This window comes from Lentinula edodes, assembly GCF_021015755.1.
Source record: "Lentinula edodes strain Le(Bin) 0899 ss11 chromosome Unknown C8R40scaffold_18, whole genome shotgun sequence".
NCBI lineage: Eukaryota > Fungi > Basidiomycota > Agaricomycetes > Agaricales > Omphalotaceae > Lentinula > Lentinula edodes.
In genome coordinates, this window is record NW_025764324.1 from 76,560 (window position 1) to 100,515 (window position 23,956).

The window sequence follows — 23,956 nt, forward strand, 5'->3', positions numbered from 1 at the left end:
CTACCACTCAGCTCGATTCTGAGTTAGTAAGGCCACTCAAGTTGTCGCGACGCAGGAACGACTCGTTGAAAATGGTTTGCGATGTCTTCGACACCTCGCCGAATAGTATGAGAGAATTGAGGCCTACGAAGAACGAGGGCATGGCAGGTTGGGCAGCGAATGATGACCTCGGTTCCATCCGGATTCTCGGATCGTTTCTGAACATGCGTAGCCTTATATTGGCTAAGACACTGGGAACAGAAGAAGTGACCACAAAGAAGACTACGTCTGTTATTGGAAAAGGAACGCAAAGCAGTTCAAAAGATACTCACACATACGGGTCCCAAGCTAAATCGGAACAAAGGGGACATCGATATTCTGTTACACGGGTACTCATCTCTTGCTCTGTTTCATTTTCAAGTGACTGACAAACATCCGTCTCAGTATGATCCTCAGAACTGAAGCGGTAACACTTACCTCTTTGTCTTCATTTAAGGACACCAGATTTTGGTTGAAGAGGATGAGAGTTTCGGTTTGTGTCTGTAGTATTTCCATCGAGCGTTTCATGTAATCTTCGGCCTCTTTCGCGAATACGAGGTCGGGTCGATTTGTCGGAAGAAAAGCACTGGAGACGTCTGGCATAGGGGCAGCTTCGGGGAAGGTAGCTGGTGCGGGGTCTGACGTGAGGGACGCGTCGATTGTGATTGGTGCGGGGTCCGACGTGGGAGTGGCATGGGAGGTGGTGGTTGCGGTGTACGCTGACACAGACCTTGATTGAGCAGAAGCTCTACGGAGGATCATAGGGTGGGAGCGAGATGGTAGTCTGGAAGACTTCACCATTCGACGATGAGCGATTTTGGATCGTGAAGATTTGCGCGTACCACCCATTAAGGTGAAGCTAGATCTAGTAATACTAGATCGAGAAGATCAAGTCAAGAAGTCGAGTACTACGGAATATCCAAATCGGAGCTCATCGGCATTCGGAGTCTCAAAAAACGGCAGCCTTGTTGATCATATTGACGCGCTAAACTGCCCCTTACAGTATTACAACTGTTGCCACTCCCTTTGCTCATGTACATGTGTTGTATCCCCGGTACATTTCTTTCTTCAAAACGATTGTTTGGACCACAATGGAAAAGATGATGAAACCTATAAAAGCCTTATTGCGAGGTCCAGCATTTCCATTCGAAATTCGCTTTTCCTCCCTCTTGAAAATGGGCCCACAGCGCGCGACTCGACGATCAGCAGCTACCCGTCATCATCCTCATAGGATTCCGGAAGTGTCTCGCCGACATCCCATGCTTACTCGTAGTATGGGTCAAGTACATCCTGCGCCTGCGTTTACTCGTATGAATGGAAGTTCCTCTAATCCAGAAGCTTCTACCTCCGCACTGGACACCGATAGCAATCCCCTTCACTGTAGCTCTTCGCAAGGGGTCTCTGGCCCTCCTTTCTTGCAAAATCTGATTGCTGCGCCTTTGTATAGTCATGTCACTCAGAGCCACTCCCTCCACGAGGCTTCTAGTTCCTCTCTCATCGCGAACGCCAATTTCCCTCCCCCCCTCCCAGACTCCTCTTCACTAGAGGCATCTAGCTCCTCTCCTGTCTCGAATGAAAATCCCCCGCTGCTCCAAGATTCCTCCTCACTCGAGGCTCTCAACCCTCCTTCCACCGTTGATATCACCAGCAGCGATCTTTCTTCTGAAGCTCGAACTTCCACGGGCGAACTTCCGTCAAAGCCCGGTATTCCCGTAGAGCTTTTGACGCACTTTGATCAGAGATTCATCAGGGATCTGGAGTTGTTCGACACGCGCGCCCAGCGTCTCTTCAACGAGCAGAAAAACTCATTGGAATTTGCCCAGAAGTGCATCGAAATATTGACACAGCAATGTATCGTGAGTGTGTTGCAGTCCTAATTTGAAATACGCTGTACTAACATTCGTGCTTTTTTTCAGGACCTGAGGAAGATCGCCGATTTGAGACGCGGTTTGCGAAAGATGGAGCACTGTTGTCCCTTTTGCCAAGAACTTGCATGGAATCCTCATGTGTGCGTACTGAACGAGAGCTTTCCTTCCTCTTTTCGCTTACCAGACCTCGCTGTGTTTTAGTCTAGCGTGTGGACACACCGCTTGCTCAAACTGTATCAGTAACAGACGACAACAATCTGTTGTCACTGGCAGGATATTTTATTGCCCAGTTTGCTGGTTCCCGGTCTGTCGAAGACCTATTCCATCTATATTGATTCGGTCCGTAGTCGAAAGAATTGCCACAAACTCAGACATTTCACCACCTCCCTCGCATTCCCTTGCTTGGCCAGAGCGTCAATAATGGGCCGCACATCTTGATTGTCTTAAGTAGAATATTGCTACATCTCTTGCTCATTATATCTGTATGCTATCCACTACACTAAACGCAATGATAATTTAACAATTTTATTTCAAATCAAAGCCCTACACGTCGCTCCAGGCGAGATCGGAGGCGGCCGAAGCGTGTTTACGTGAGCTCGTGGACTAAGCAAAGTCATGTGATCGCTATTTACCTGTTCAATCCCTCGCAAATATATGTATTACATTAACATCTTCTTTCCTCTATCTCTTCTATTTTCATTGGTTAACTAGTTGGTTGACGGGAATACTCATCTGTATATGTACTGGAACGACGAAGCGTCCGGTCTATGGCTCGAAATTAATTGGTGTGTATCTCCGAACATTGCTTAACAGTCTCGTCCTGATTTTTCTTGCCCAGGATTTATTCATTTCTCCAATCTTAGTGGAAGGATGCTCTTCGACAATGTATGCCACTACTCAAGTCATCAAACTCCTAAGATTGTCGAATTGGATACGGCGACCAACTACAAATAGGAATATATCTAGGAGGAGAGGAAAGTGCGTTTCTCGCATTCTTGCGTCTAAACAATGCAACGAATACTCAAGTTTCCATTCAGGATTCACTCCATCAATATTCTGTGAACTCTCAAAGAGGTACTTCGGGACACAAGCCTTTCGGTTGGTCATTATACATTTATATGATCTCAGTAACCCGACCAATTAGCTTTTCATGGCGCATCTATAGGCCTGAACACGCCTGTCTCGCAGGTTCCCAACTCTTTTACATAATCGCACGCCAATCTTTCTTACCTCTTGGTATCTTAATATTAACAAGGGCACCTTCCACTCCCGATTTGCTTGTAGTGGAGCTTCAGCGCTCATGAATCACTCTCAATATATTGGCCTCAGGGACATATAATGGAACGTATGTTCAGTTCTCCCGTTTCTAGGGGGGTTCCGTCCGCCGCTATGGGGTTTTCTTGTACCAGACCTTCGCCGTGTTCCCTGATCCTCTGAAGCTCACGAAATTTATCAGCGGCGAATCGAAATTTCCCGACCATCCAAAAATGAACCTTTCCAATGCATGGTCATTCTGTTGATGTCGACATTCTCTTCCTTATGGTCATTGCGTTCAATTGAACTGCTCGTTCAGCAATAGTATACATATAGATCATTAGCTTAAGCTTATTGACCAGTCTCGATCTTCCCTAGCTCGTGACCGTTCTCGAGGGAAAGAGCAGTTAAACTCAAATTATCCTAACAATGTGAGTTACTGATACTACTACAGACTGTTCAACTAGTACTAAGCTTCCTCGATAGACCACTGAAGTAATTTTTTCGGAGCGGGACGAAAAACTTGCTGATGAGCAGTCACAGCTTCTGCTGCACCTTGTAGGTTGAAACATAGGACGGGCTTGTGCATCACCTTTGCACGACAGGTTGGACACAGAAACGATGAGCGCTTCTTATTGCATATCTTCTTCAATTTGTTGAGACAATGAACACAAAAAGTGTGCCCGCATTCGAGGCTGGAAGATCATACATAAGTAAGTTCCTCCATATAATGTATGGCGTATTCACGCACATGTAGGGTTGAAACGCTGTCTCCAGGCAGACTGGGCACAAATGATATTGCAGGATGTCCATACGAAGATCAGCTTCGTCGCGCTTAACTTCATCGGTGATCGCATTCTGGATTTCGATACAAGTTTACTAATGCCACTTCAAAAAAGATCTTGCCAAATACCTGCGAAAGGTGACCATCTTCATCTTCAGATTCGCTACTGATATATATGACGTTCGAAGAAGGAGAATCTCCGTCCTCCGAATCGCTGATGTATATGGGGTCTATGAGGGAATCACCCAGAGATCGGGAAGTAGCAGAGACTGTCGGGTGATCGTGTGGAGTAGATACGGTGTCAACTTGGGTTTGGCTGGAAGGCATAAACGGGTGCGAGTTCGGGACGAAGGACGTGGGGATTGCTTGCAGAAATTACTTTCAGCCACCCAAGAAAAGAACAAACGAAATATAACGAGGGCCCCTCGTGGTCATTCAACGCGTTTTGCCCTGATTAGTATAATATTAAGGTTAAGGTAAGGCCAATTCATATATATCAAAGCGATCACTTTCGATTTTGACGTTCAATTTCTTAGATGGGGCGAAATTCGCGAGGGCGTGCCACTCACAAAAGTATTCGTCGTTCGACCGTCCAGGCTCCGCGTGCACTCTATGTTCATCAACACCCCATGATTACTCGAAGCAGGTCTCTTCGAGCCTCGGGAAACAACATTATGAACCTTCCATCCCTTTCAACGGACTATGTCCCTAACGCCACTGCCATCGACTCTGCGTCCGCTTCTAATACCTTCGTCGCTACTCCTGTTCCCCTGGATGTCACACCTGATGATGAGTCCGATGACAAATTTCATGGAGAAGTACGAACGTATCTTGACTATACGTCTGAGATACTAAGTGCACAGGCCGAAGAAGTCAAATTGCTTCGTCGGGAAGTTGCGTCAGTCCGCGAAGAAAATGCTGTAAGTCGCAATGATACACAGCTACAGGTTCCACTAATGATATATTATTACATAGGGCCTGAAAATGCAATACGAAGCAGACGTGACTGCCAGGAAAAAGGAGTATCAATGCCCAATCTGCTATGAGTTGGCCTGGGACTCATACGTGTGAGTACTCGTCTGGATTGTTTGGTTAATTATACATCTCCTAATGCACCTGTGGCTCAGATTGTCATGTGGTCATTCGTTCTGCGCGCGCTGCCTCAGTCAACTCAGAATCACTGATTTTCGAACGAAGGCGCGCAATCCTGAAACTCACCTGGTGACCTGCTGTCCTCTATGCCGCTCCGAAGTTCATTTGAGGCCGCTCTTTTCCTACACCATTCAACAAGGCGTGCAATTCGTCGCTGAAGAGGCGGGCATTGTCGCTCCTCCTTCTTTTAAACTTCGTTGGCCATGGTAGAGCATCGATCAATGTAGTGGATTACAAGCTCTGTACCTCGCACTGGTAGTACTAGTACTAGAAAATATTAAAATATAGTCTTTCAACATTTCCGATGACTAATAGCAAATAATCATAGCAGTTTTTAGGCGCTCATTCTTTGACTACCGACTATGAGCGTTACTTCGAATATTAATACTATTTCCTTTGTCCTTTAGTGAATTGCGGTGAGGCCTGCTCAAGTGCAACATTCACCAACAAAACTAGTATGGATCATCCCATGGACGATGCTCCTGCAATCCACGAATCCGAATTGCCACCAGCTGCCAATGATTCTGAAGTGCCGACAGCGATCCCTCGTACCCGCAGAAGATTAATGCCCAGGCAGACCATGAATGACACTCCCGGTAATGACGACCTCGAGACCCTTTCAGCTATATCTTCAAACCGTCGAAGGAAGCTCAGTTCATCCTCTGACGACGACGACGAGTCATCCAGCCAGGTGGAGGACGTTCGCGAGAAGCCGCAAAAGGTGACAGACGTGAGTTCTCCTTCTCTCATGGTGTAAAGACCTGGAGCTGAGCTATTTTAAAGTTCAAAGTCCATGTGGTAGAACGCGTAGTTGAACGAGAGGTTATACCTGCAGATGTAAAAGAGCAACTAGCTGAAAGAGATGCACGGATACAACAATTACAACACGAACTAGAAGCCAAAGTACGACTCTCATCCACTGTGGCTCATGCATACTTAACCAGCTGCAGAAAACTGAAAAAGCTTCAAGAACTGACGACGCCAACCATTCACATAGCTCTCAAGCAGTCGGTTCTACAGAAGTAGAGAGACGTAAACTGATGGTGAGTTTCTTGATTCATACACTTACTTGGTAGTCATGTATTTTCCTTTAGGGAGATGTTATCGATAAAGGCAGAACAATCGAAAGTCTCACAACACTCAACAAACAGCTTCAACGTAGTCTTGCAGATTCCAGAGTATGTAGATTTCATATTGCTATAAACATACTGATAAGGCTCATCTACCTCCTTAGCAAAACTCAGATAGGTTGAAAGAAGAACTGGAGGAATTGAAAGGAATCCATTCCTCTGCGAAGGCAGAAGCAATCGATGAAGCCCACAAACGAGATGAGGAAATTGCACGCCTGCAAAAGGAGTTCGAAGATCACAGAAAAGCCGCCTCTCAGGATTCTGTAGCAAATGATCCCGAGGTCGAGAGCCTAACAACCAAATTGAGCACTGCGGAGAGCGAGATCAAGGAGAAAACGGTAAGCCATGCTCAAAAGATGTAAAGATGTAGACGTGTATCTGTCACTGAGATACAGTTTTGTTAGCTCAGAGCTGAATTAGATCGCAAAGCATTCACAAGACTGCAGGCCGAAAGTAAGGTGAGCGAACACTTTGTTCGTGGTCCTCAGTTAGTTGAAGTTCTCTACTAGGGACAAATTTCCCGATTCACCCAACAAATCCAAGATCTGGAAGCCAGCATTGTTACTAAAGACACGCACTCGCAAGAACTCGAAACTGCTATCCAAGTGTTGGAAACAGGCAAGGCAAGGCTCGAGGAAGCTGTGGCAATGGTGGAAAAGGTAAGGTTCTCCTAGTTCTCGTGTCACATATAGTTGGATTTAACTCAATGATGCTAAAGAAACTTGGAGACCAACACAGCGTAAGTCAAAGCTCTCTCTCGACGTCCATTCACTTTCACCTTTACATGCAGGCGGAAACTGCGGAAATTCTCGGCCTGAAACAAAAAGTTCATGACCTAGATGCTAGTATTGTTTCCAAGGATTCGCACTCACACAACCTTGAATCTGCCATTCAAGCTTTAGAGGCAGAAAAGGCCAACCTCAAAGCCACTGTGGAGGCAGCTCAGAAGGTACGACTACCTTCTTAAATATAAACTGAACAGTATAAATGAGTATTCAAGGAATTTGAAGAGAGAATTGCTGACAAGGACTCGCATGCACATGCGCTCAGTAATACGATTCAAATTCTGGAGACGGAAAAGAGGAAGCTGGAGCAAAATGCAGCTTTGGAAAAGGTTTGTTCTTGTAAGGCAAATGTGAGAGGCATTTTGAACTGACATATGAACATATGAACCGTCAGCCTCAGATCGAAGCTGACCGCGCAGCTTTGAAGAAATTGAGGGAAAGCACTGAAGTGAGTCCGGATTCCAATAGCAATACCCCTTTATGAATGCTCACGTTTTGCGTGCTAGGCTGGGACGGCACAATTACCTCGGCTTGAGCAAAGGATTAATGAGTTGCAAAACGATCTAGCTACCAAGGATACGTTTATAGATCTGCTCAAGACAAATATCGATAAACTCAAGACAGAGAAGAGCCAACTTGAAGCGACTGCGGTGGCGAATAAGGTCTGTTTTCACCGCGAATAACACAACAAATGATGCTATGTCCTTCTAGCCACAAATTGAAGCTGACCGTGCTGTCTTGGGGATACTCAGAGACGAAATAAAAGTAGGTCAAATATCTACTACTCGTATTACATTCATTCAGGCTCTCTGTGTCAGGTCAGGAAGACACGAGCTGGTCAACTCGAAGACAAAATCAAAGGCTTAGAAGCAAGCATGTCTTCGAAAGACTCGCACGCGGAAACGTTGAACTCTACCATCCAAGGGCTGGAGACAGAGAAACGACGGCTTGAAGCAACTGCTGCTGCCGACAAGGTAAGCACATTCGCATTTCTCGATGAAAACAAAGTGTTTCATGTTGCTTTGCCAGCCACAAGTTGAAGCTGATCGTGTTGCTCTTGGGAAACTCAGAGACGAAACGAAGGTAAGTTTAGTGTATGCTCCTCCCAAAAACTCATTTCGCAAGACTTCTGTGTCAGGCTGGGCAGACACGGGTTCGTGAACTCGAGGATAAAATCAAGGATTTCGAGGCAGTTATCTCTTCGAAGGATTCACACGCGCAGGCATTGAACTCTACCATTCAAGGGTTGGAGACAGAGAAACGACGGCTCGAAGCAACTGCCGCAGCTAACAAGGTAAACCGGATCTGCATTATTGTTGAAAAACATAATGGTTCATGTATCCCTGCCAGCCACATATTGAAGCTAATCGGGCTGCTCTGGAGAAATTCAGAAATGAAACAAAGGTGAGATCATGTGTACTCCTTATATATCATTTATGAAGGTTTCCGTCTCAGGCTGGGAAGACACTGGCTCGTCAACTAGAGGACAAAATCAAAGCACTAGAAACATGTATTTCTTCGAAGGACTCACACACGCAGACATTGAACTCTACCATCCAAGGGTTAGAGACAGAGAAACGACAGCTTGAGGCGATTGTCACAACTAACAAGGTAAAGTGTATCTACATTCCCAATGAAACCCAACGGTGATTCATGTATTCATCTGCTAGTCACATATTGAAGCTAATCGCACTGCGCTGGATAAAATTAGAACTGAAACAAAGGTGAGTTCATGTGTATTCTTATCTCTCATTACTCAGGTTTCTGTATCAGGCTGGGAAGACACGGGCTCGGGAACTCGAGGACAAGATCAAGGATCTCGAAACCAGTCTTTCCATAAAAGATTCACACATACATACATTAAACTCTACAATACAAGGGCTGGAGACAGAGAAACGACAACTTGAAGCAATCGCCGCAGCCGAAAAGGTGGAGTTTCACGCCAAAGTGTATCTTACGAGGTTTGAATTCACGATGCTGTCAGCCCCAGATTGATGCAGATCGTGCTGCACTGAAGAAGCTCCGGGATGAAAACAACGGATCGTACACACAAGCACTCAACTCCAAAATTCAGACACTTGAGGCAGACAAACGGAAACTGGAAGAAATTGCGGTGGCAGAAAGAGTAAGTTCTTTCCATGTACGTGCGATAGACGGGAAAGATTGAAACTCTCATTCTGTCAGCCCCAGATTGAAGCAGACCAAGCTACCCTCCGTAACCTCCATAGGGAAATCGAAGTAAGCGGAATACGGTATTGAGGTTTTCTGATAATTGCTGAGATTTCTCTAGGCCAGTACCGCCCAGATTCGTGCTCTCGAGCAAAAGATCAAGGATCTGATGACCGTAAGATCACTGGCATTTTTATTGGAAAGTCCGTTCACAGTTCACTCGTTTATCATATTCAGCGTCCCGACGAAAGTGAAATAGAGAAAATATCAGCAGATAATGCCGCACTCAAAGTAGGTTCCTTTTCTTTTGAACCTTGTTATCAGCTCACTTGTTTATTAGTCCTCGGCCGCTCAAGACCGTGAACGTCTTCTCAGCTATCAGACAAACCACGTCACAAAGGTACTCAGATGGACCTCCTTCTTCTAAGAAGACAATACTTATGTTTGCTTCAGGCCCGCTTCGATGCCTTGGAAACGGATTACTATCAGCTCCAGGTATGAGATTTAGTGACTCGCTCATTGAAGAACAGGCAGATTAACTTGAAACAGACAAAACTAAGTGAGAAAGTGCAGCAAATCGTTTCGATCAGACAGTCCTATGAAACCGAGGTAAACACCTGCATCTCTCTTCAAAATATGATCTAAAACTGTGTATCTAGCTAGAGACTGGACAATCTGTCAGAGCACAAGCACTGCAAACTTTACGAGGCTCACTTGCAGAATCACAAGCTCAGCTTGCAGAAGAAAAACTCGCAAACTCATCTATCCAAGCGCGTTTAGTGACCCTACAAAGCGAAATCGCAACCGTCACTCGTGAGAGGGATGAGCTCAACTCTCGAGTCCTCGCAGATGGAAGTTCCTCGAAGCTCCAAGATGACTTAGCCAAGTTACGCGAGCAATATGAACAAGAAGCACTTTCCCATTCTCAAAAACAAGGACGTCTCGCAGCACTGGAGCAACTGGTAGAGGACCTCAAATGGGAAAGAGATTCCCTTAAGGTTCATACATTCTGTAGTTTTGACTTCTGTCATTTGTCCTGATCAACATGAATTAGGAATCCTCGGACAATGGGACTTTACTTACCCAAAATGAGAAACTTCGAGCGGAACGTGACAAATACAAAGTTAATACGCCTTTCCATAATATTTGACTCTATGGATTAACGTTTCAACAGGATGAGCTCAATACACAATTAGCAGGTCGCCAATTCTTATCCAGCCGCAAAAATCGCACATTATCTCGCGCCAATGTCAATGCTGAATTGCATCATGCAAAGAAACTGTTCCCATCTTTCAAGCTGGCAGATCCTGTGGGACAGGCCCACTCTTCCGATGCCAGCCGCTCTCAGTCGAGTCGCTCTACTGCATCAGCCAATGTTAATACAAATGAGTCAAACAGTGAAAAATCTCCACATGCGAGTACATCTCGTTCACCTTATAGAGCTCCCTGGCAAAAGGACAGATTCTCGCCATTTGTGAGTGAATCCAGTAGTTATGATAATATTGAGGCTCACTGCTGTTAATAGATCGTGGAATCTGGCCATGAATCTAGCGATACAGACAGCAATAATTCCGAGCAGGTAAATGGGTAATCCATGTATATCATCTAAATCTGAAATGGGTCCCAGCGAAAGTCCTCACGGAAGAAGAAAAAACGTCGGATAAGCACAAGCGATTCAGATATCTCGTCAAGATGTTCCTCATCCGACGAAGAGTCCGCTTCAGATGTGGATGCTGATGGCAATCCTGTCGAGAGCGGTGTGAGCCGCGTTGTCAAGGTCTATTCACAGAAAGGTGTGCGCAGCAACTGGTCACGATCGGCACAGAGAAATCAGGTGAATGTAAGCAACGACGATGATTACAATCCAAAGAGAATGTCCCTGAACACCTACTTTAGAAATTAGCAAGGCGTATCATGAGGGAAACATTGGGTGGTCGCAAAAATTACCAGCTTTTCATTCGCCCTAGCGTTTCAGACGCCCGGTTGGAGGAATTTAAGCAGAATCCTCAAGCTCATGGCCCAAAAATTCGCAATACGCTCCTAGACAAGCGCGGCCTGACTACCCAGCATCTTGTAGACCGGCCATGGAACCAGCAATTGACTTATATCATGGCTAAAAACGCAGAGGAAATAGTCAAAAGGTCCAAGGATAAGAGGTTTGGGGATCCAATTGACTGGCTTGCACTGTTCGGTGAACGAATCTATCGTGTTTGTCTCGATGTGATCAAGGGGAGGCCCATGACCATAAACAACTTGGGAACGAAAGAGAACTCTCAACAGATTCAAGACCGATTGGTCGATTCGCATCTCTCTCGAATCAAAAATAATGGAGAGATTAGCTCTCGGCATTCGGTATGGTTCTTCTGTATGTTCTACCATTCATTATGCTTATAAGTCCCAATGTTGTAGAAATTGCGAGTACGTTGTGAGATCTGCGTAATCATGGTGAATGAGTGTAGAAAAAGAAATGACCAAAATGGTGTAAAGTTCTTCTCATTTGCCTTGCGCGTATTTACGAAAATGGGGAGTGGGGGGATGTCAGAGGATGAAGATGGTGTGGACAAGGTAATTATTGATGACCGGGAATTGGAGGAGGCTGTGAAGCTCTCCATGTCTTTGCCATTTCGCCACTCCATCATAACGACAATCGTCACACTCATTGATAAAGTTCCTCGAGTCGAAAAGACGCAATTTGTTCAGAGTGGAAGGACTACCAAGCGTAGAATTCGAAATGACCCTAGGTGCAATATATCTAGCCGGAAACCGCCAAATGGATGGCCTGTGTCTTTTTTCGCAGATGGCTACCTCGATTCTTTGTCGGAGTTCCAGCGAGAGAAGTTGCGTGTGTCTAAAAAGCTATTCCCTCTCTATGATCTAGATAAGATACCCGAGCAGTACTCGTAAACTTTGTGCTCTAGATCTGTGTTGCAAGACGATGTTAACAATATACATTCTGGTCAGTGCCACTTTACAAGTTCAGGGCGCTTAGGGTTAATTGGTTTCGCGAGACGGGAAATACAAAAATTCGCAGGCGCGCTTTGTGAAAGTTATGTTAGGGGAAAGATAATCTTTATTTTAAGGGAAAGATAATCTTTATCTTAGGGGAAATCTAATCTTTATCTTAGGGGAAAGATAGTCTTTATCTTAAGGGAAAGACATCCTTTATCTTAGGGGAAAGATAATCTTTATCTTAAGGGAAAGACATCCTTTATCTTAAGATATATAGGACATAGATCAAACGGGAATCATACAAAATATCAGGCGTGAAATCTAATCAATTGTGCCGGGGAAAGATAATCAATTACTGAGGGGAATCCGGCTATTGGTCCTGAAATTTCCCGTTATATTTCTCGGCCGGGAAAAGTTGGTCCGTCACATGTGACACTTGCCCCACCATAATTTCCTGAGTTTTCTTCTTGCAGTACTCCACTTCACCGCAACATCCGATTTCCGACACCTTATGGATGGGTCGAAGACATCTTACCTCGTTCCGATGATCCTGACTTCGCTGACAAGACCGACGAGCGTTTACTCTGGCGAGGGACGAATACCGGTATTCATCATTCTCCACGGACCCGCTGGCAGAGCTCTCATAGGAACACCCTCGTGAGAACGGTCAACGAGGTTAATGGAACTCTTGATTTCCTCGTTCCACCTAATCTTGGATACGAAGATCGACCTGTCGATAACCCCAAGACGGCGCGGAGAGCACGATTGAATCCAGCGATGATGGATGCGGCATTCGTTCGAGAACCATCGCAGTGTGACGAGCCAACTTGTAGCCAAATGAAGCAGGTATACGAGTACAAAAACATGCAAAGTATGAAAGCTGCAGGCAATTACAAGTATGTTCTCGATGTGAGTGGCTTTCCCCTTTCTCGGACCACCCGACTCAATGAAAGAGTTTCCAGATGGATGGCAACGGTTGGTCTGGTCGTTTCAAGCGTCTAATGACCTCAAACTCCTTGGTTTTCAAGACCACTATATACCCCGAGTGGTGATTCTGCTCCCTCTTCTACCATTGCGCTACAACTGACAGTTGATAGGTTTGTAGACTGTGTAAAACCATGGGTGCATTATATTCCGGTGCAGGTGGATCTATCGGACCTCTATGACTAGTTGATATTTTTTCGCGGGGACTCTAATGGTGAAGGTGCTCATGAAGAGCTCGCACGGCAGATCGCATTGCAAGGTCGGGAATGGAGCAAAACGTACTGGCGCCGAGAGGATATCATTGCATATTCCTACAGGTGCGTTCTGTCTATGCACGAATGAATAACTTTCATTTGACACCTTTGTCTGCCGCAGAATGTTTTTAGAGTATGCTCGGATCATGAGCCTCGATCGAGAGGCAATGGCCTACCAGGGCGAAGTCGAAATACACTTTAATCGATGGAAAAAAGACGATGCTATCATGCAGGACTCACTTTTGCAATGAGAATCTCCATGGAGCTCCGATTAATTAGTCAATTGCGCAACATGCAACCTCCGCCCCCAGAACTCGCTCACATATATATATAGTATACATGCATGCTTTGCAAAGATATTTAATTACGCGATGAAGGATCGATGCTCTGAAGGCCGACCATGAGCAGCCTAAGCGTAAGTTAAATAGGATACTGTGCGACAAACATAAGGAGGGCCGAGAGCGAGCGGTAGACACAACAACATGCAGTACAAAGGACTGAAAAAGACGAATGAACGTAGATGAACATGCGAAGGGTGAAGAAAAAACCAGAGAAAACCAGCAGTAAGTATGAAAAGATGAACAAAAAATGTATCAAAGGCGAAAGCGACTACGAATATATCAAAATACAACCATGTTTGGCGAAAAGAGGGTATTATATTTGAGAAGTGAAGATGATAGATACTCTGAAGTCAAGGTATAAGGCAGCCAGAGTAGAACTAAAGAGTGATCTAGGGTATTGAAGTATGCAAGGCGATGATAGAAGATGCAGACTAACGAAAAAAAAGAATGCTGTTCAGGTTATCAATCAAAGTCCCTGGATTTGAACGATGAGGAACTGCTTCTCATCACTGAATTGCTCGTCTTCGGGGACAAAGAGAACGAGTTGAGACGAAAGCCAATCGTAGATTGTAGATAAACTTGCCTTCTTTGTCATTGTGGAAATTCTTTAAAAACACAAGCAGTTTATCTTTATTTCGTCTCAGGATATTTTCGATCTGTACAGGTTTTTTGGGATTTGCAACAAAGACCTAGGGGGGTAAATCACTGAGTAGGTACCAAGTGAAGACTGTAGATCAAGTCTCGAACGTACCTTGAACACATGAAAAGCTTCGAACTGAATATTTTTACTCTTGTCCCGCAGGAGATTCATCATCATCTTCAGATTGGCTTCGTTCGAAATGTAACGTGTCATGACATTAAAGTTTGCCCGATCAAGTAATATCTCGCCCAACAGTTTGAGGGATTGGCGTTTGGTGACGTAGTTCTCCGAAAGTATCAGAGTGGTATACGACGAGAAGAACTTTTGCAGGATATCAGGCGACCTTCAACATAACATATAGCATAGACATACCCGGTCGTAATTCTTATCTAGGTAGTCAGCGACCATGGGCTTATGCCGTGTTAAAGTCTCTTTGAGGTTCACAAAAGCGTCACAAGATATTCCGAACGTCGTCGTTTCGATGTAATGAGGGAAATTGTAAAATCTGTTCGCACAAAGGCAATGCCCCTAAGTTTCGGCACATAATGTAGAAATCGATACTCACTTGTCGGAATGCAAAAGGGTCTTCGCCAGCTGCTCATGCCTCAACATCTCCTTCAGAATCATGCCTGTATTTAATGCAATCTCTTCGTTCTCGTAACCAGCTAAGGTGGAAAAGATAACCTCAGGCTTTCCTGATAGATACTCGACTGTGGGCCATCTAGTCCCAATCTGCCTTCGCAGAAGGTTGTTGAAGATTTGCACAACGTCTTTGCGCGACTCGAACTCGAATCGGGCGATATTTTGGACCAGGTAATGTAACAGATCAGTGTTGTAAGTTTCCTGTGCCAGCTGGGCTACTACCTCGGGGAGAGGATCTGAGTGCAGTAAATCGAGGACCGTAAGCTTGGTTCGTTGCGGCCGATAGAAGCTCACCGCCGTCGCCATAAAGTAAAGCCTTGATCTGCTGTAAATTCTTCGAACATTCCTCATTCGCCTAGATTGAACCGACGATTGAATAATCAAGTCATATGGCGAAACGAATGAGAATGAAAGAGACAGACGCACCCTTCTTCGAGTCTCCGACCCAGGTGCGCCTGATTCCAGTCGTGGTATTGCATCGCGGATACCTCTTACGAGGTCTGGAGGTGTACGCTGTTTTGTTTTGAAGAAGTTCATAGCGGGATGAGGGGAGGAGAGTCGAAAGCCCTAGAGTGGATTCTAGAGCAGGTGGGGGACCGCTAGAAGGTGCTGAATGGAGCGGGACGAACGTCGAACCCTGAAGATGATTGTAAAGCAGCAAACCTCGTAATGCCGTTTTCAGTAATCAACTGCCGGGTCGTTGGAGCCGTGCCGGGTGGGCGCCTTTCTTCGTCATCCAGTCTTTACTCACAACTGCAAGGCTCCCGAAGATCCTTTCTTCGCCAAAGATATTGAACTTTTGTATTCTTTCGAAAGAACCGACCCCGCGGAAGATTCGCTAAAATGACAGATCTTTATATGAAGATGTAGATAATTGTGCTACAACGAACAAATTTTCATCGTCCTATAGCCAGATAAAGGTGGTTCTCGTGGGTATGTCCAGATTCCTCGCCACCTCTGTTAAATTCCTTCCCCCATCTACTCTCTGATACACCACCGCTCCCGCTGATCCAGCGACACCGGCTGCTATGAGGAATTCATCCCCTCCATTACGCTCTAGTCCAATTTCCATCCCTCGAATTTGATCCAGCCCAGTGAAGACCTCCGTGATAAGTTTTAGCCCCTCATCAGGCTTCCCGGGGTTAACATGCTCGAAAATGGCTATGGCGTCCCCGCGTGGGTCTTGCACGCCCGTGTTCCGATTCGAAACATAAATATACGGAGTCGGGAATTTCAAAGTTGGATTGGGAATGAGTATCTCCGCCGCTGCCATCGCGGCCCCTGCAGGTAAGCCGGAAGGAGTAATCAGTTTGCTATCGATGATGTCCGAAGTCCCATTGGGCGGAGCAGGTATTGGCTGAACGGTCAAAGTAGAAGCGAGTTCGTGGATGACGAAAATTCGATCCCCTAAGTTTAGATTTGGTCAGTCGATGTGATATTTTCAGTCAAACACCGAGATAATACCGAAAATCTTCATGTGTCGAGGACCGCTCCCTAAAGGTTGAGGAATAAGCCCGGTGATATTCCAGTCCCCTGGATGAGCTGGACCGTCATCTCGAGTAATTCTCCAGAGCTTGTCGCCTCCCTTCAATATTAATAGGTTTTGATCAGACTGACAGTACCAGAAATGGGAGTACGACCTCACCAGATCGGGTACAATGACTTCTCCCTCGTACTCGTACGCCATGTGCGGATGAGACACACCACCCACAGGCGGCGGAAAGGTGATAATAGGCGCGGAGTCGTTGTCAAACTTCAAAGACGTGGAGTCCGTAGGGAATATCCGTCCATTTCCAGAGTCATAATTCATGATGGCGACTTGACCAGTAGACAAAGCTACTGTGAACGCCGGATCACTTCCGCCTGAGGGAACAGTATCATGTGGACCTGAGACAACTCCATCCGAAGTTGTAGTATAAGATTGAAGCGCGCCCATGGGCGAAAGCTCGTTAGTAGCGCTGTAGGGAATGAATCGAGAGTTTGAGCAGATAGACCATGATTTCTGCAAGGAAACGCAACAACGCACTAGAAAATGCTAGAGTTGGTCGGATGGGGTGTGATCCACGAAGTATTGGTGCCAGCGGGGAATTTTGCAGAGACATCAAGAGTCCCAGCAGAGGAATCGAATAAGTACGTGGCAATAAAAGTGTTGTAGCCACCTGCGAGGATGGAGAATTTGACCATTATGAGCTGCGCGAAGAAATACACCCAAGGGTTGCATGATCAATTTATACTCCATGAGAGAAGCATGAGAGTTTTCGAGAAGAGCCTTTCGGAAATCGTCACCTTACGGGAAGCTTCTTTCGGTATCAATGCAGTAATCACTAACATTGGGGATGACATGTAGCATACGGACTGCGAATCACGAGTAGGTCGCTCATCGCATCATTGCGTTACCATTAATAGTTAATTGTACACAAGTCGATGATGATTATTGTGTTTTAGGTGCTAATTTGAGTGCATGTATAAGTTTGAAGTCCTCGATGAATTTCCGAAGATGAAGTTCGGTAGAAAGGGGGTTGAGTATAATCATACTGAGAAAGGTATAAGGACCAGTATCATTTTCATTTTATATCACACAACGTACTTTCCCAATGTACATCTTCCTCATCTTCCTCATTCATCCTCCTCATCATCGTCATCACTCAACACACTCGACTCAAATTCTTCCTTCGGCAAAAATGACCATTCGACCGTGGATAGCATCGGAGGTTTGACGGCGTCGTTTTGTTTCTTCGCCACCCACTCACGTTTGAATGTCTCGTCTTCATACATGATCTACAAGAAAACGATAAATGGAAAACTATATGCATGAACGAATGAATCTGACCTCCATACACCTGTCACACTCTCCAGACCAAAAATTCGGATTTTGTCCTTTCTCACTCCCGAGTGTGGTCTTGCCAGATTCCAGGACCCCGACCATTATGTGTATAGTTTCAAGATATTCGAGAGAAGAAAATGCCAGAGCGTAATGAACCTAGTAAAGCATGATAATCTAGATTACTAGTTCGAGGTTTTAAAAGTTTACTGACCGGTAAACCCATTCCATCTTCATATCGAATCGATTTTGGGACCGGTGGGCGAAATTCTGGTATACAACATGTATGACAAAGCCCACACCAAGTCCTTGCTTGTCGTAGCCTTAGAACCTTCAGTTTGGGGAATATTCGGGATATGCATTGTGCAACAAGAGGGGACGGCCAGTAAAGATTCCGAATTTCGACCTCGATATCGTTTGATATTACCAAGCCGCTCGGGAATTTGGGTGGAACGATGTCGGTCTTTGAGCAATCTATTCGTATTTTCTTCAAGCGCGTAAACCCCTCGAAATTCCAGGACCTTGAATCTTCAGTCCATTGCATGAAATGGATTTCCCTGCAGACAAATCAGCGAAGAAAGCACTATGAGGTAGTATGTACTCACCGAGTCCATGTCTTAATTTCTGGAAATGGCATAAATTCATCAAGCAAATCCTCATCGCGTCTTACGCAGAGAATAGCAAACCAGGCTTCAAGCGCTAACGTTCTCAAAATCTTAGACGCCAGAGAAAGAGATGAAAACAGCTGCCAGGAGGGTTTTGAGGATCCAACATGCTTGGTATCAACAAGAGTAATATTCTGGAAGATGTGGAAACTGATTATTTCTCTCAATAATTCTGGGGGCAGAGAGCAGTTTGGTTCCATGATAGTAGAATAAGGAAGGAACGACAAGGCGCTTACCAATGGGCGCTTCTCTTTTCCCCAGGATCATTCAACTTATAAACCGGAAAAGAAGAAAGGAAAGTTATCACTAGGCCCCACTGTATGGACTGCACACCTTGCTTGAGCTTGAGATCAAAAATGCGGCGCGCATAGGGCGCGCCGCGAGGTGAGGTGTCCAATTAAAGCAAGATAATTGAAATGGTCTGGCTGATAACGCTGAAACCAAACATAGCAAAAATGTGCCTGCACATCAAGAGGTCAAATACTGAGTGGAATAGACCTCGCAAGCAAGGTGATTAGGCTTAGATAGATCCTGCCTGTCGCTGTGCCTGTCGGTTCTTTCAAGTTTCCGGCCAGTATATTGCTCGCTTTCTAATTCTTGCCACTTCCTCTAGGCCGCCATTGACCTACGTTCTGCAAATTTACATCGCAAACATATGCTATCAACCATTCTGCTCACCCCACTGCGTCCACGTAGTAAGTGTCCTTTGGGATCTCCTATGTACTTCCCTGTTGCTCCGCCCCCGATGAGATCTCACCCTCCATTTCTTACTGTCATCTTGATGCGTTGACTGTCATTGATAGGATATAGGGCTTGTTGGGATCAGATGGTCGAGGTGGGTATGCCAATAAATTACAGAAGTTTCGGACAATCGAATGGAACGGGACTGCCTATACATATCGGATGAATTTCGGGAATTTCGGTCGGTATGGCGGACTACTCATAGGGTGTCGGAGCAGATAGTAATCCGATGACCGGAATGGAACACTTCGTACGTATAGAGATATGAAGAGAGACGAGTCCGATCGACTGAAGATGGTGCATATGCATCACAGAGCGCGCCCTAGCCGAAGAAAATCCTGACGACTGCAACAAATCTTCTGTCCCCTGTCCTGACATAGAGCGGGGAGCCTCCGATAACGATATAACGATTCAACTTAATCGAGCTCCTTCAGTGCCAATGTCCCCCAACATGCCAGGTCCGGACAATGAAACGAATGAGCTCTCTTAGGCCCTCTTGTGTTTCAATAATTTCCTGACACGTCAGATTATTCGCGTTAGTCTCAGTCTGGAGGCGCACAATGCACATGCGTTAGTCTGCTCATGTATCATGGCCCATATGCATCATTTCTGTGACGGCTAGTTCAGTTGGGACGGGATACATTTGATATCGTATGCTTGGCTTATTGAAATGTCCAAAAACATACTTGCTTTAGAGATACGAACAGGATACGGCCTCATACGGCTCCAAGTGTTCTAAATATTGGCATCAAAATGAACCCGTTCGCGAGCTTGCTTGATTTTTTTCAGGTGTGTGATTTGTACTCCACTTGTCTTGTGCAATTACAATTCCTTATCTCGTCCAGGAACTACATTTTTTCTCTATGTAAGTACCCGCAACTTTATCCTCATCGGATCCATATAAATCCAAGACTCATCATTTTGCTTTTTCATATTCTCTTATCACTTAAGAATGCTTTCGAGATTCCTTTTCTTTCATTAACAACAGATAGTACCATGTGGAGCGGTTCCATTCTATGGTGCCTGCATCGACGTAAGGACTTGCTACCAGAGTACAAAATACGAGTAGTATCCCAAACGAACTGAGTCTTTGAGATTCCTCATCCTCCTATCCCCCCTCTCTCGTTGCTTAGTCCTATCCAAGAATGGCGAGCACTCAGCCTGTACCTGCTCGTCAGGACAGCTCGTTCACAGACGACATAGAGAAGAAGGACAACTCCTCGTCTAACGAGAAGCTTGGTTATGTGGATACCGTGGGTTATGATGACGACGACGCATCGGGGGAGTTGCGTTTGAAGCAGGCGGAGGAGCTCGAAGTATGCCATTCTCTCTTACTTCAACGAGAATCCCGCTCATCTTATTCCTAGGCTCGTTTGGCAGCTGGAACGGCTGACGACAGCGAGTACCTCGTCAAGGATGCGCATGACATTGCCATCAAGGTGTTGAGTACTCGGTATGCATTTATTTTTTCTACTGTTGCGATAAACCCGACCTTACCACCTGCTGTCAGGGATGACTACGAGCTTCCCGTTATCACTTTTCGTATGTTGTTTCTCGGTCTCGGCTTTTCCGCCTTCGGGTACTATGATCTCGCGAACCTCATATTTTGTCGTACGCTTAACATTCAATTAGATCTGTTCTGGCACAACTATACTACTTCAAGCCCCAGACCCTCCTAGTCTCTGAAAGTTTCCTGTTGATCGTGATATACTTTATTGGTAAACTATGGGAAAAGACCTTGCCTTCTCGTGGTCTCTTCCGGTTCATCAATCCTGGTCCATTTAACATCAAAGAGCACGGTACGCATTCTCGGTACACTGGTCGAAGAGCTAGATATTTACCCTATCATTGACAGGCGCCGCTCTGATAATGGCTTATACTGCTAGTGCTTCGGCCACCGCCATTCAGGTCATTTCGGTCCAAGATTTGTACTAGTGAGCATCGCTTCATCTATTGTATTGCGACCGGATACTAATGAGTTTTGATTATCAGCAACAACGAATTGAACCCTGGAATCGCCATCTTCACTCTTCTTGCATCTCAGCTCGTCGGATACGCTTTTGCCGGACTTCTTCAAGAAGCTCTTGTCTACCCCTCAATATGCTTTTGGCCCACGGTATGATGTTCTGTCGCTTTCAACGATAGCATTCGTCTGAGATTATATCATAAGGTAATCACACCTGCAAACATGTTCCAAGCGTCAGTTGTTGTGATTTGGATTTGTCTTTTTTAAGACATACTGACTGTGACTCCAGACTTCATTTTGACGGCGGATTGTCGAGTAAGAGGACCAAGATTTTCTGGGGTCTTTTTGCCTTTGTTTTCGTCTACGAGATCATTCCTCAGTGGATTTTCCCCCTACTTACGGGAGTGAGCATCTTCTGTTTGATCGACCATACCTCATCCGTTATGCGTAACGTCTTTGGAGGAGCTAGCAATAACGAGGGCATGGGGGTGTGTTATTTGTCATGTTCAATTTTTTGTTTGGCTGAAGGTTATGTTAAGCTTCTAGCAGTTTCATTTGATTGGAATCTTATCACCTCAGAGAATCTTTACACCCCATTGTGGACGCAACTCAATCAGGATATCGGCGTAGTACTTACCTACATTCTGATGTGTGCTGTGTACTACGGCAATATCTGGCAAGGGCTCAAAGTCAGTTTATATGTCTTGTCCTTGTCGTCTGGCTGAATTTTGATGATATTTTAGTTCCCCTTCATGTCTCAAGCTATTTTCGACAGCGACGGCAATCAATACAATCAGACTGCCATTCTGACGAACAACAAGTTTGACCCTGTGAAGTATGCTGAAATTGGAGTAAGTTACTAAAAGTGATTTCTTCCACTTATTCTCATAATTTGCAATAGCCCGCCTGGTTTTCGTCCACTAATGCACTGTACTTCATTACCGCAAATCTTGCCATGGGCGCCACTATCACGCACGTCGCTCTCTTCTACTGGGATGAGCTTTTGCCCTTCTTCCTTGCTTTAAACCCTTGGAACAAAACTGCTCACATCATCCATGACGAGCACTATCTTGTAATGAAACGTTATCAGAAAGTTCCTCGGTATTGGTATCTTTGTCTTTTAGCAATTGCGTATGGTATGGCTCAGGTAAAATTGTCCTTTCAAATCGAGACACCACGAGATTGACGTTTCTTTACAGGCCACAAATTACACTGGTCTGTCTTCTCGTTAAATGATAGAAACCACAATTGGGTCTAATTGCTCATTAACAAAGGCCATTCGAACTTTACTTGGTGGCAGCTCACTGTTGTAAGAGTCTTTGGTCGGGTACGACTGGATTGAGTATCTGAAGCTCAATTTTAGATCCTATTCATTTCCATGTTCTTCACTACAGCATATTCTACAACCTCTGCTATTCTCGGATACAAGGAATTCAGCACTCAGCTCGATGGTTTCTACTCTATGATCGGTTCTTATATGGCTCCCGGTGACCCCAGTACGCCCAGTCGTTTGAGTCGCTTCAAACTTCTATTGACAAGTATTATGTAGTTTCAAACATGTACGCCGCATTGTACGGGAGTCAGCCCACTGTCCAGGGTATCAAGCTGCTTGGTGACCTGAAACTTGGACAGTACCTTAAAATCCCTCCCAAAGTCAATTTCCTCGTTCAGATAATCGGTTGTGTCGTTGTAGGTCCTTACGCTCCAACTGTTTTTCATCTCAACTAACTTGCGGATAGGGCGCTCTCTTGAACTACGTTATGGAGCTCTCAATTGTGAAGAATCAGAGGGCGGCTTTGCTTACAATCGCCGGTACCCGTTTATGGTCGGGACAGAACGCCCAGAGCTTCAATTCAAACGCTATCTCATGGGGTGCCCTCGGACGTGAGATGTTCAGTCCGGGCAAAACCTACTACATGGTTCCCGTTTCTCTTGCTATCGGCGCGGTATTCCCTATCATTCAGTATGGTCTTTACCGCAAGTGGCCCCGCAGTGCCTTCCTTAAGAACTTCAACACGAGCGTCGTTCTACAATACTCGTGTTATCTATCTGGTATAAAATATTCGTGATGTTTGGGTACTTGAAAAAGCTTACACTGCCTTCCATAGTCGGGGTAAACACACAAGTAAACACTTCCATGCTGCTAGGTGTCATTTCCCAATGGTGGGTCCGTCAGAAATATCCTCGTGCTTTTACCAAATGTGAGTTCAAAGTTTTCTCTACGATTCAACGTTCCATTAAATTTTCTGCTTTTCCCCGTGTGTCATGCAGACAACTACATTGTCGCTGGTGGTACGTTACTATTTCCATCGTCTGGCGTATCTCCTCGCTCATTGTGGCTTCCATCTCCGCAGCTTTGGATGGAGGAACCCAGGTCATATCGTTCATCTTGAATTTGGCAATCTTCGGTGCTGCGGGCCCTGCTGTCCCGTTCCCTAACTGGTGGGGCAATGACCTCAAGTACTCTGCTGATAGGTGTATGGCGCCTGCTTCATAGATGAATGTGCCTTCTCTCTGCTTCGGGTTTCTGTGTTTGGGTTGAATTACATTAACATTAGACACTGCGTCGTCAGTGTAGAAATCACTTAGGCGAGGTCCATTGTCTTCCCAAATTTGGTCTATTACTCTAATGTATTAGTTGTGCACGTTCTATAATGTATATACGTAAATATATCGCGTTTCAAACATGTATCTTGAAGTACTGTGCTCCCTGGTACGGGGTATGTTCCACCAGTCTATGGGTGATCATGAGTGCCCAGTCATGTGTCATGAGTTTCCTCCAGTGCACCACTC

The 23,956-nt window shown here is 45.4% G+C and overlaps 10 protein-coding genes across 10 annotated transcripts; 5 read left to right on the top strand and 5 right to left on the bottom strand.

Annotated features, from left to right (window-relative positions):
- Positions 1-7: 7 nt before the first annotated feature.
- C8R40DRAFT_1069558 (uncharacterized protein) lies at positions 8-867 on the bottom strand (the record flags this gene model as incomplete). Its single annotated transcript, XM_046226127.1, has 3 exons — positions 8-267; positions 312-327; positions 457-867. 3 exons carry the CDS (start codon positions 865-867, stop codon positions 8-10), a joined length of 687 nt encoding a protein of 228 aa, XP_046086137.1.
- Positions 868-1,109: 242 nt separating this feature from the next.
- On the top strand, positions 1,110-2,307 carry C8R40DRAFT_1170674 (uncharacterized protein; the record flags this gene model as incomplete). The annotated part of the gene is made up of 4 exons (XM_046231575.1): positions 1,110-1,878; positions 1,935-2,026; positions 2,093-2,183; positions 2,234-2,307. The coding sequence occupies 4 exons, from the start codon at positions 1,110-1,112 to the stop codon at positions 2,305-2,307; spliced, it is 1,026 nt and encodes a 341-aa protein (XP_046086138.1).
- Positions 2,308-3,609: 1,302 nt separating this feature from the next.
- C8R40DRAFT_1170675 (uncharacterized protein) lies at positions 3,610-4,251 on the bottom strand (the record flags this gene model as incomplete). Its single annotated transcript, XM_046231576.1, has 3 exons — positions 3,610-3,835; positions 3,892-3,998; positions 4,054-4,251. The coding sequence occupies 3 exons, from the start codon at positions 4,249-4,251 to the stop codon at positions 3,610-3,612; spliced, it is 531 nt and encodes a 176-aa protein (XP_046086139.1).
- Positions 4,252-4,553: 302 nt separating this feature from the next.
- On the top strand, positions 4,554-5,286 carry C8R40DRAFT_1069560 (uncharacterized protein; the record flags this gene model as incomplete). The annotated part of the gene is made up of 3 exons (XM_046226128.1): positions 4,554-4,844; positions 4,900-4,991; positions 5,052-5,286. The coding sequence occupies 3 exons, from the start codon at positions 4,554-4,556 to the stop codon at positions 5,284-5,286; spliced, it is 618 nt and encodes a 205-aa protein (XP_046086140.1).
- Positions 5,287-11,602: 6,316 nt separating this feature from the next.
- On the top strand, positions 11,603-12,064 carry C8R40DRAFT_1045727 (uncharacterized protein; the record flags this gene model as incomplete). Its single annotated transcript, XM_046224329.1, has 1 exon — positions 11,603-12,064. One exon carries the CDS (start codon positions 11,603-11,605, stop codon positions 12,062-12,064), a length of 462 nt encoding a protein of 153 aa, XP_046086141.1.
- Positions 12,065-12,399: 335 nt separating this feature from the next.
- Positions 12,400-13,696, top strand: C8R40DRAFT_1104649 (uncharacterized protein). Its single transcript, XM_046228074.1, has 4 exons — positions 12,400-13,018; positions 13,072-13,157; positions 13,207-13,410; positions 13,469-13,696. The coding sequence occupies exons 1-3, from the start codon at positions 12,887-12,889 to the stop codon at positions 13,277-13,279; spliced, it is 291 nt and encodes a 96-aa protein (XP_046086142.1). The 5' UTR covers positions 12,400-12,886; the 3' UTR covers positions 13,280-13,410; positions 13,469-13,696.
- Positions 13,697-13,824: 128 nt separating this feature from the next.
- On the bottom strand, positions 13,825-15,648 carry C8R40DRAFT_211805 (Mo25-like protein). The gene is made up of 7 exons (XM_046234358.1): positions 15,397-15,648; positions 15,265-15,325; positions 14,894-15,206; positions 14,701-14,833; positions 14,440-14,649; positions 14,272-14,377; positions 13,825-14,210 (listed from the first exon to the last, which is right to left on the bottom strand). Exons 1-7 carry the CDS (start codon positions 15,505-15,507, stop codon positions 14,155-14,157), a joined length of 990 nt encoding a protein of 329 aa, XP_046086143.1. The 5' UTR covers positions 15,508-15,648; the 3' UTR covers positions 13,825-14,154.
- A 1-nt stretch (position 15,649) lies between these two features.
- C8R40DRAFT_212339 (putative isomerase YbhE) lies at positions 15,650-17,343 on the bottom strand. The gene is made up of 4 exons (XM_046234360.1): positions 16,997-17,343; positions 16,616-16,928; positions 16,435-16,555; positions 15,650-16,377 (listed from the first exon to the last, which is right to left on the bottom strand). Exons 1-4 carry the CDS (start codon positions 17,152-17,154, stop codon positions 15,875-15,877), a joined length of 1,095 nt encoding a protein of 364 aa, XP_046086144.1. The 5' UTR covers positions 17,155-17,343; the 3' UTR covers positions 15,650-15,874.
- Positions 17,344-17,586: 243 nt separating this feature from the next.
- On the bottom strand, positions 17,587-18,656 carry C8R40DRAFT_1069563 (uncharacterized protein; the record flags this gene model as incomplete). Its single annotated transcript, XM_046226129.1, has 4 exons — positions 17,587-17,748; positions 17,801-17,950; positions 18,006-18,348; positions 18,397-18,656. 4 exons carry the CDS (start codon positions 18,654-18,656, stop codon positions 17,587-17,589), a joined length of 915 nt encoding a protein of 304 aa, XP_046086145.1.
- Positions 18,657-20,342: 1,686 nt separating this feature from the next.
- On the top strand, positions 20,343-23,660 carry C8R40DRAFT_1045562 (OPT oligopeptide transporter protein-domain-containing protein; the record flags this gene model as incomplete). The annotated part of the gene is made up of 19 exons (XM_046224317.1): positions 20,343-20,513; positions 20,565-20,650; positions 20,708-20,776; positions 20,830-20,996; positions 21,053-21,131; positions 21,190-21,313; positions 21,368-21,396; positions 21,453-21,651; positions 21,703-21,852; positions 21,907-22,014; positions 22,065-22,310; positions 22,363-22,378; positions 22,438-22,472; positions 22,527-22,659; positions 22,713-22,852; positions 22,903-23,215; positions 23,272-23,364; positions 23,435-23,455; positions 23,518-23,660. 19 exons carry the CDS (start codon positions 20,343-20,345, stop codon positions 23,658-23,660), a joined length of 2,322 nt encoding a protein of 773 aa, XP_046086146.1.
- Positions 23,661-23,956: the final 296 nt, after the last annotated feature.

What these genes read in the sequence shown, in the direction of transcription:
- C8R40DRAFT_212339 (XM_046234360.1), bottom strand. Translation starts at nt 17,154, where the DNA reads ATGGTCAAATTCTCCATCCTCGCAGGTGGCTACAACACTTTTATTGCC. An exon ending in ACCAACTCTAGCATTTTCTA is followed by an intron (nt 16,929 to 16,996) that starts GTGCGTTGTTGC and finishes CATTCCCTACAG; the next exon opens with CGCTACTAACGAGCTTTCGC. An exon ending in AAGTCATTGTACCCGATCTG is followed by an intron (nt 16,556 to 16,615) that starts GTGAGGTCGTAC and finishes TTAATATTGAAG; the next exon opens with GGAGGCGACAAGCTCTGGAG.
- C8R40DRAFT_211805 (XM_046234358.1), bottom strand. Translation starts at nt 15,507, where the DNA reads ATGAACTTCTTCAAAACAAAACAGCGTACACCTCCAGACCTCGTAAGA. An exon ending in GGTCGGAGACTCGAAGAAGG is followed by an intron (nt 15,326 to 15,396) that starts GTGCGTCTGTCT and finishes GGTTCAATCTAG; the next exon opens with GCGAATGAGGAATGTTCGAA. An exon ending in TAGATAAGAATTACGACCGG is followed by an intron (nt 14,650 to 14,700) that starts GTATGTCTATGC and finishes ATCCTGCAAAAG; the next exon opens with TTCTTCTCGTCGTATACCAC.
- C8R40DRAFT_1104649 (XM_046228074.1), top strand. Translation starts at nt 12,887, where the DNA reads ATGATGGATGCGGCATTCGTTCGAGAACCATCGCAGTGTGACGAGCCA. An exon ending in ATTACAAGTATGTTCTCGAT is followed by an intron (nt 13,019 to 13,071) that starts GTGAGTGGCTTT and finishes AAGAGTTTCCAG; the next exon opens with ATGGATGGCAACGGTTGGTC. An exon ending in ACCACTATATACCCCGAGTG is followed by an intron (nt 13,158 to 13,206) that starts GTGATTCTGCTC and finishes GACAGTTGATAG; the next exon opens with GTTTGTAGACTGTGTAAAAC.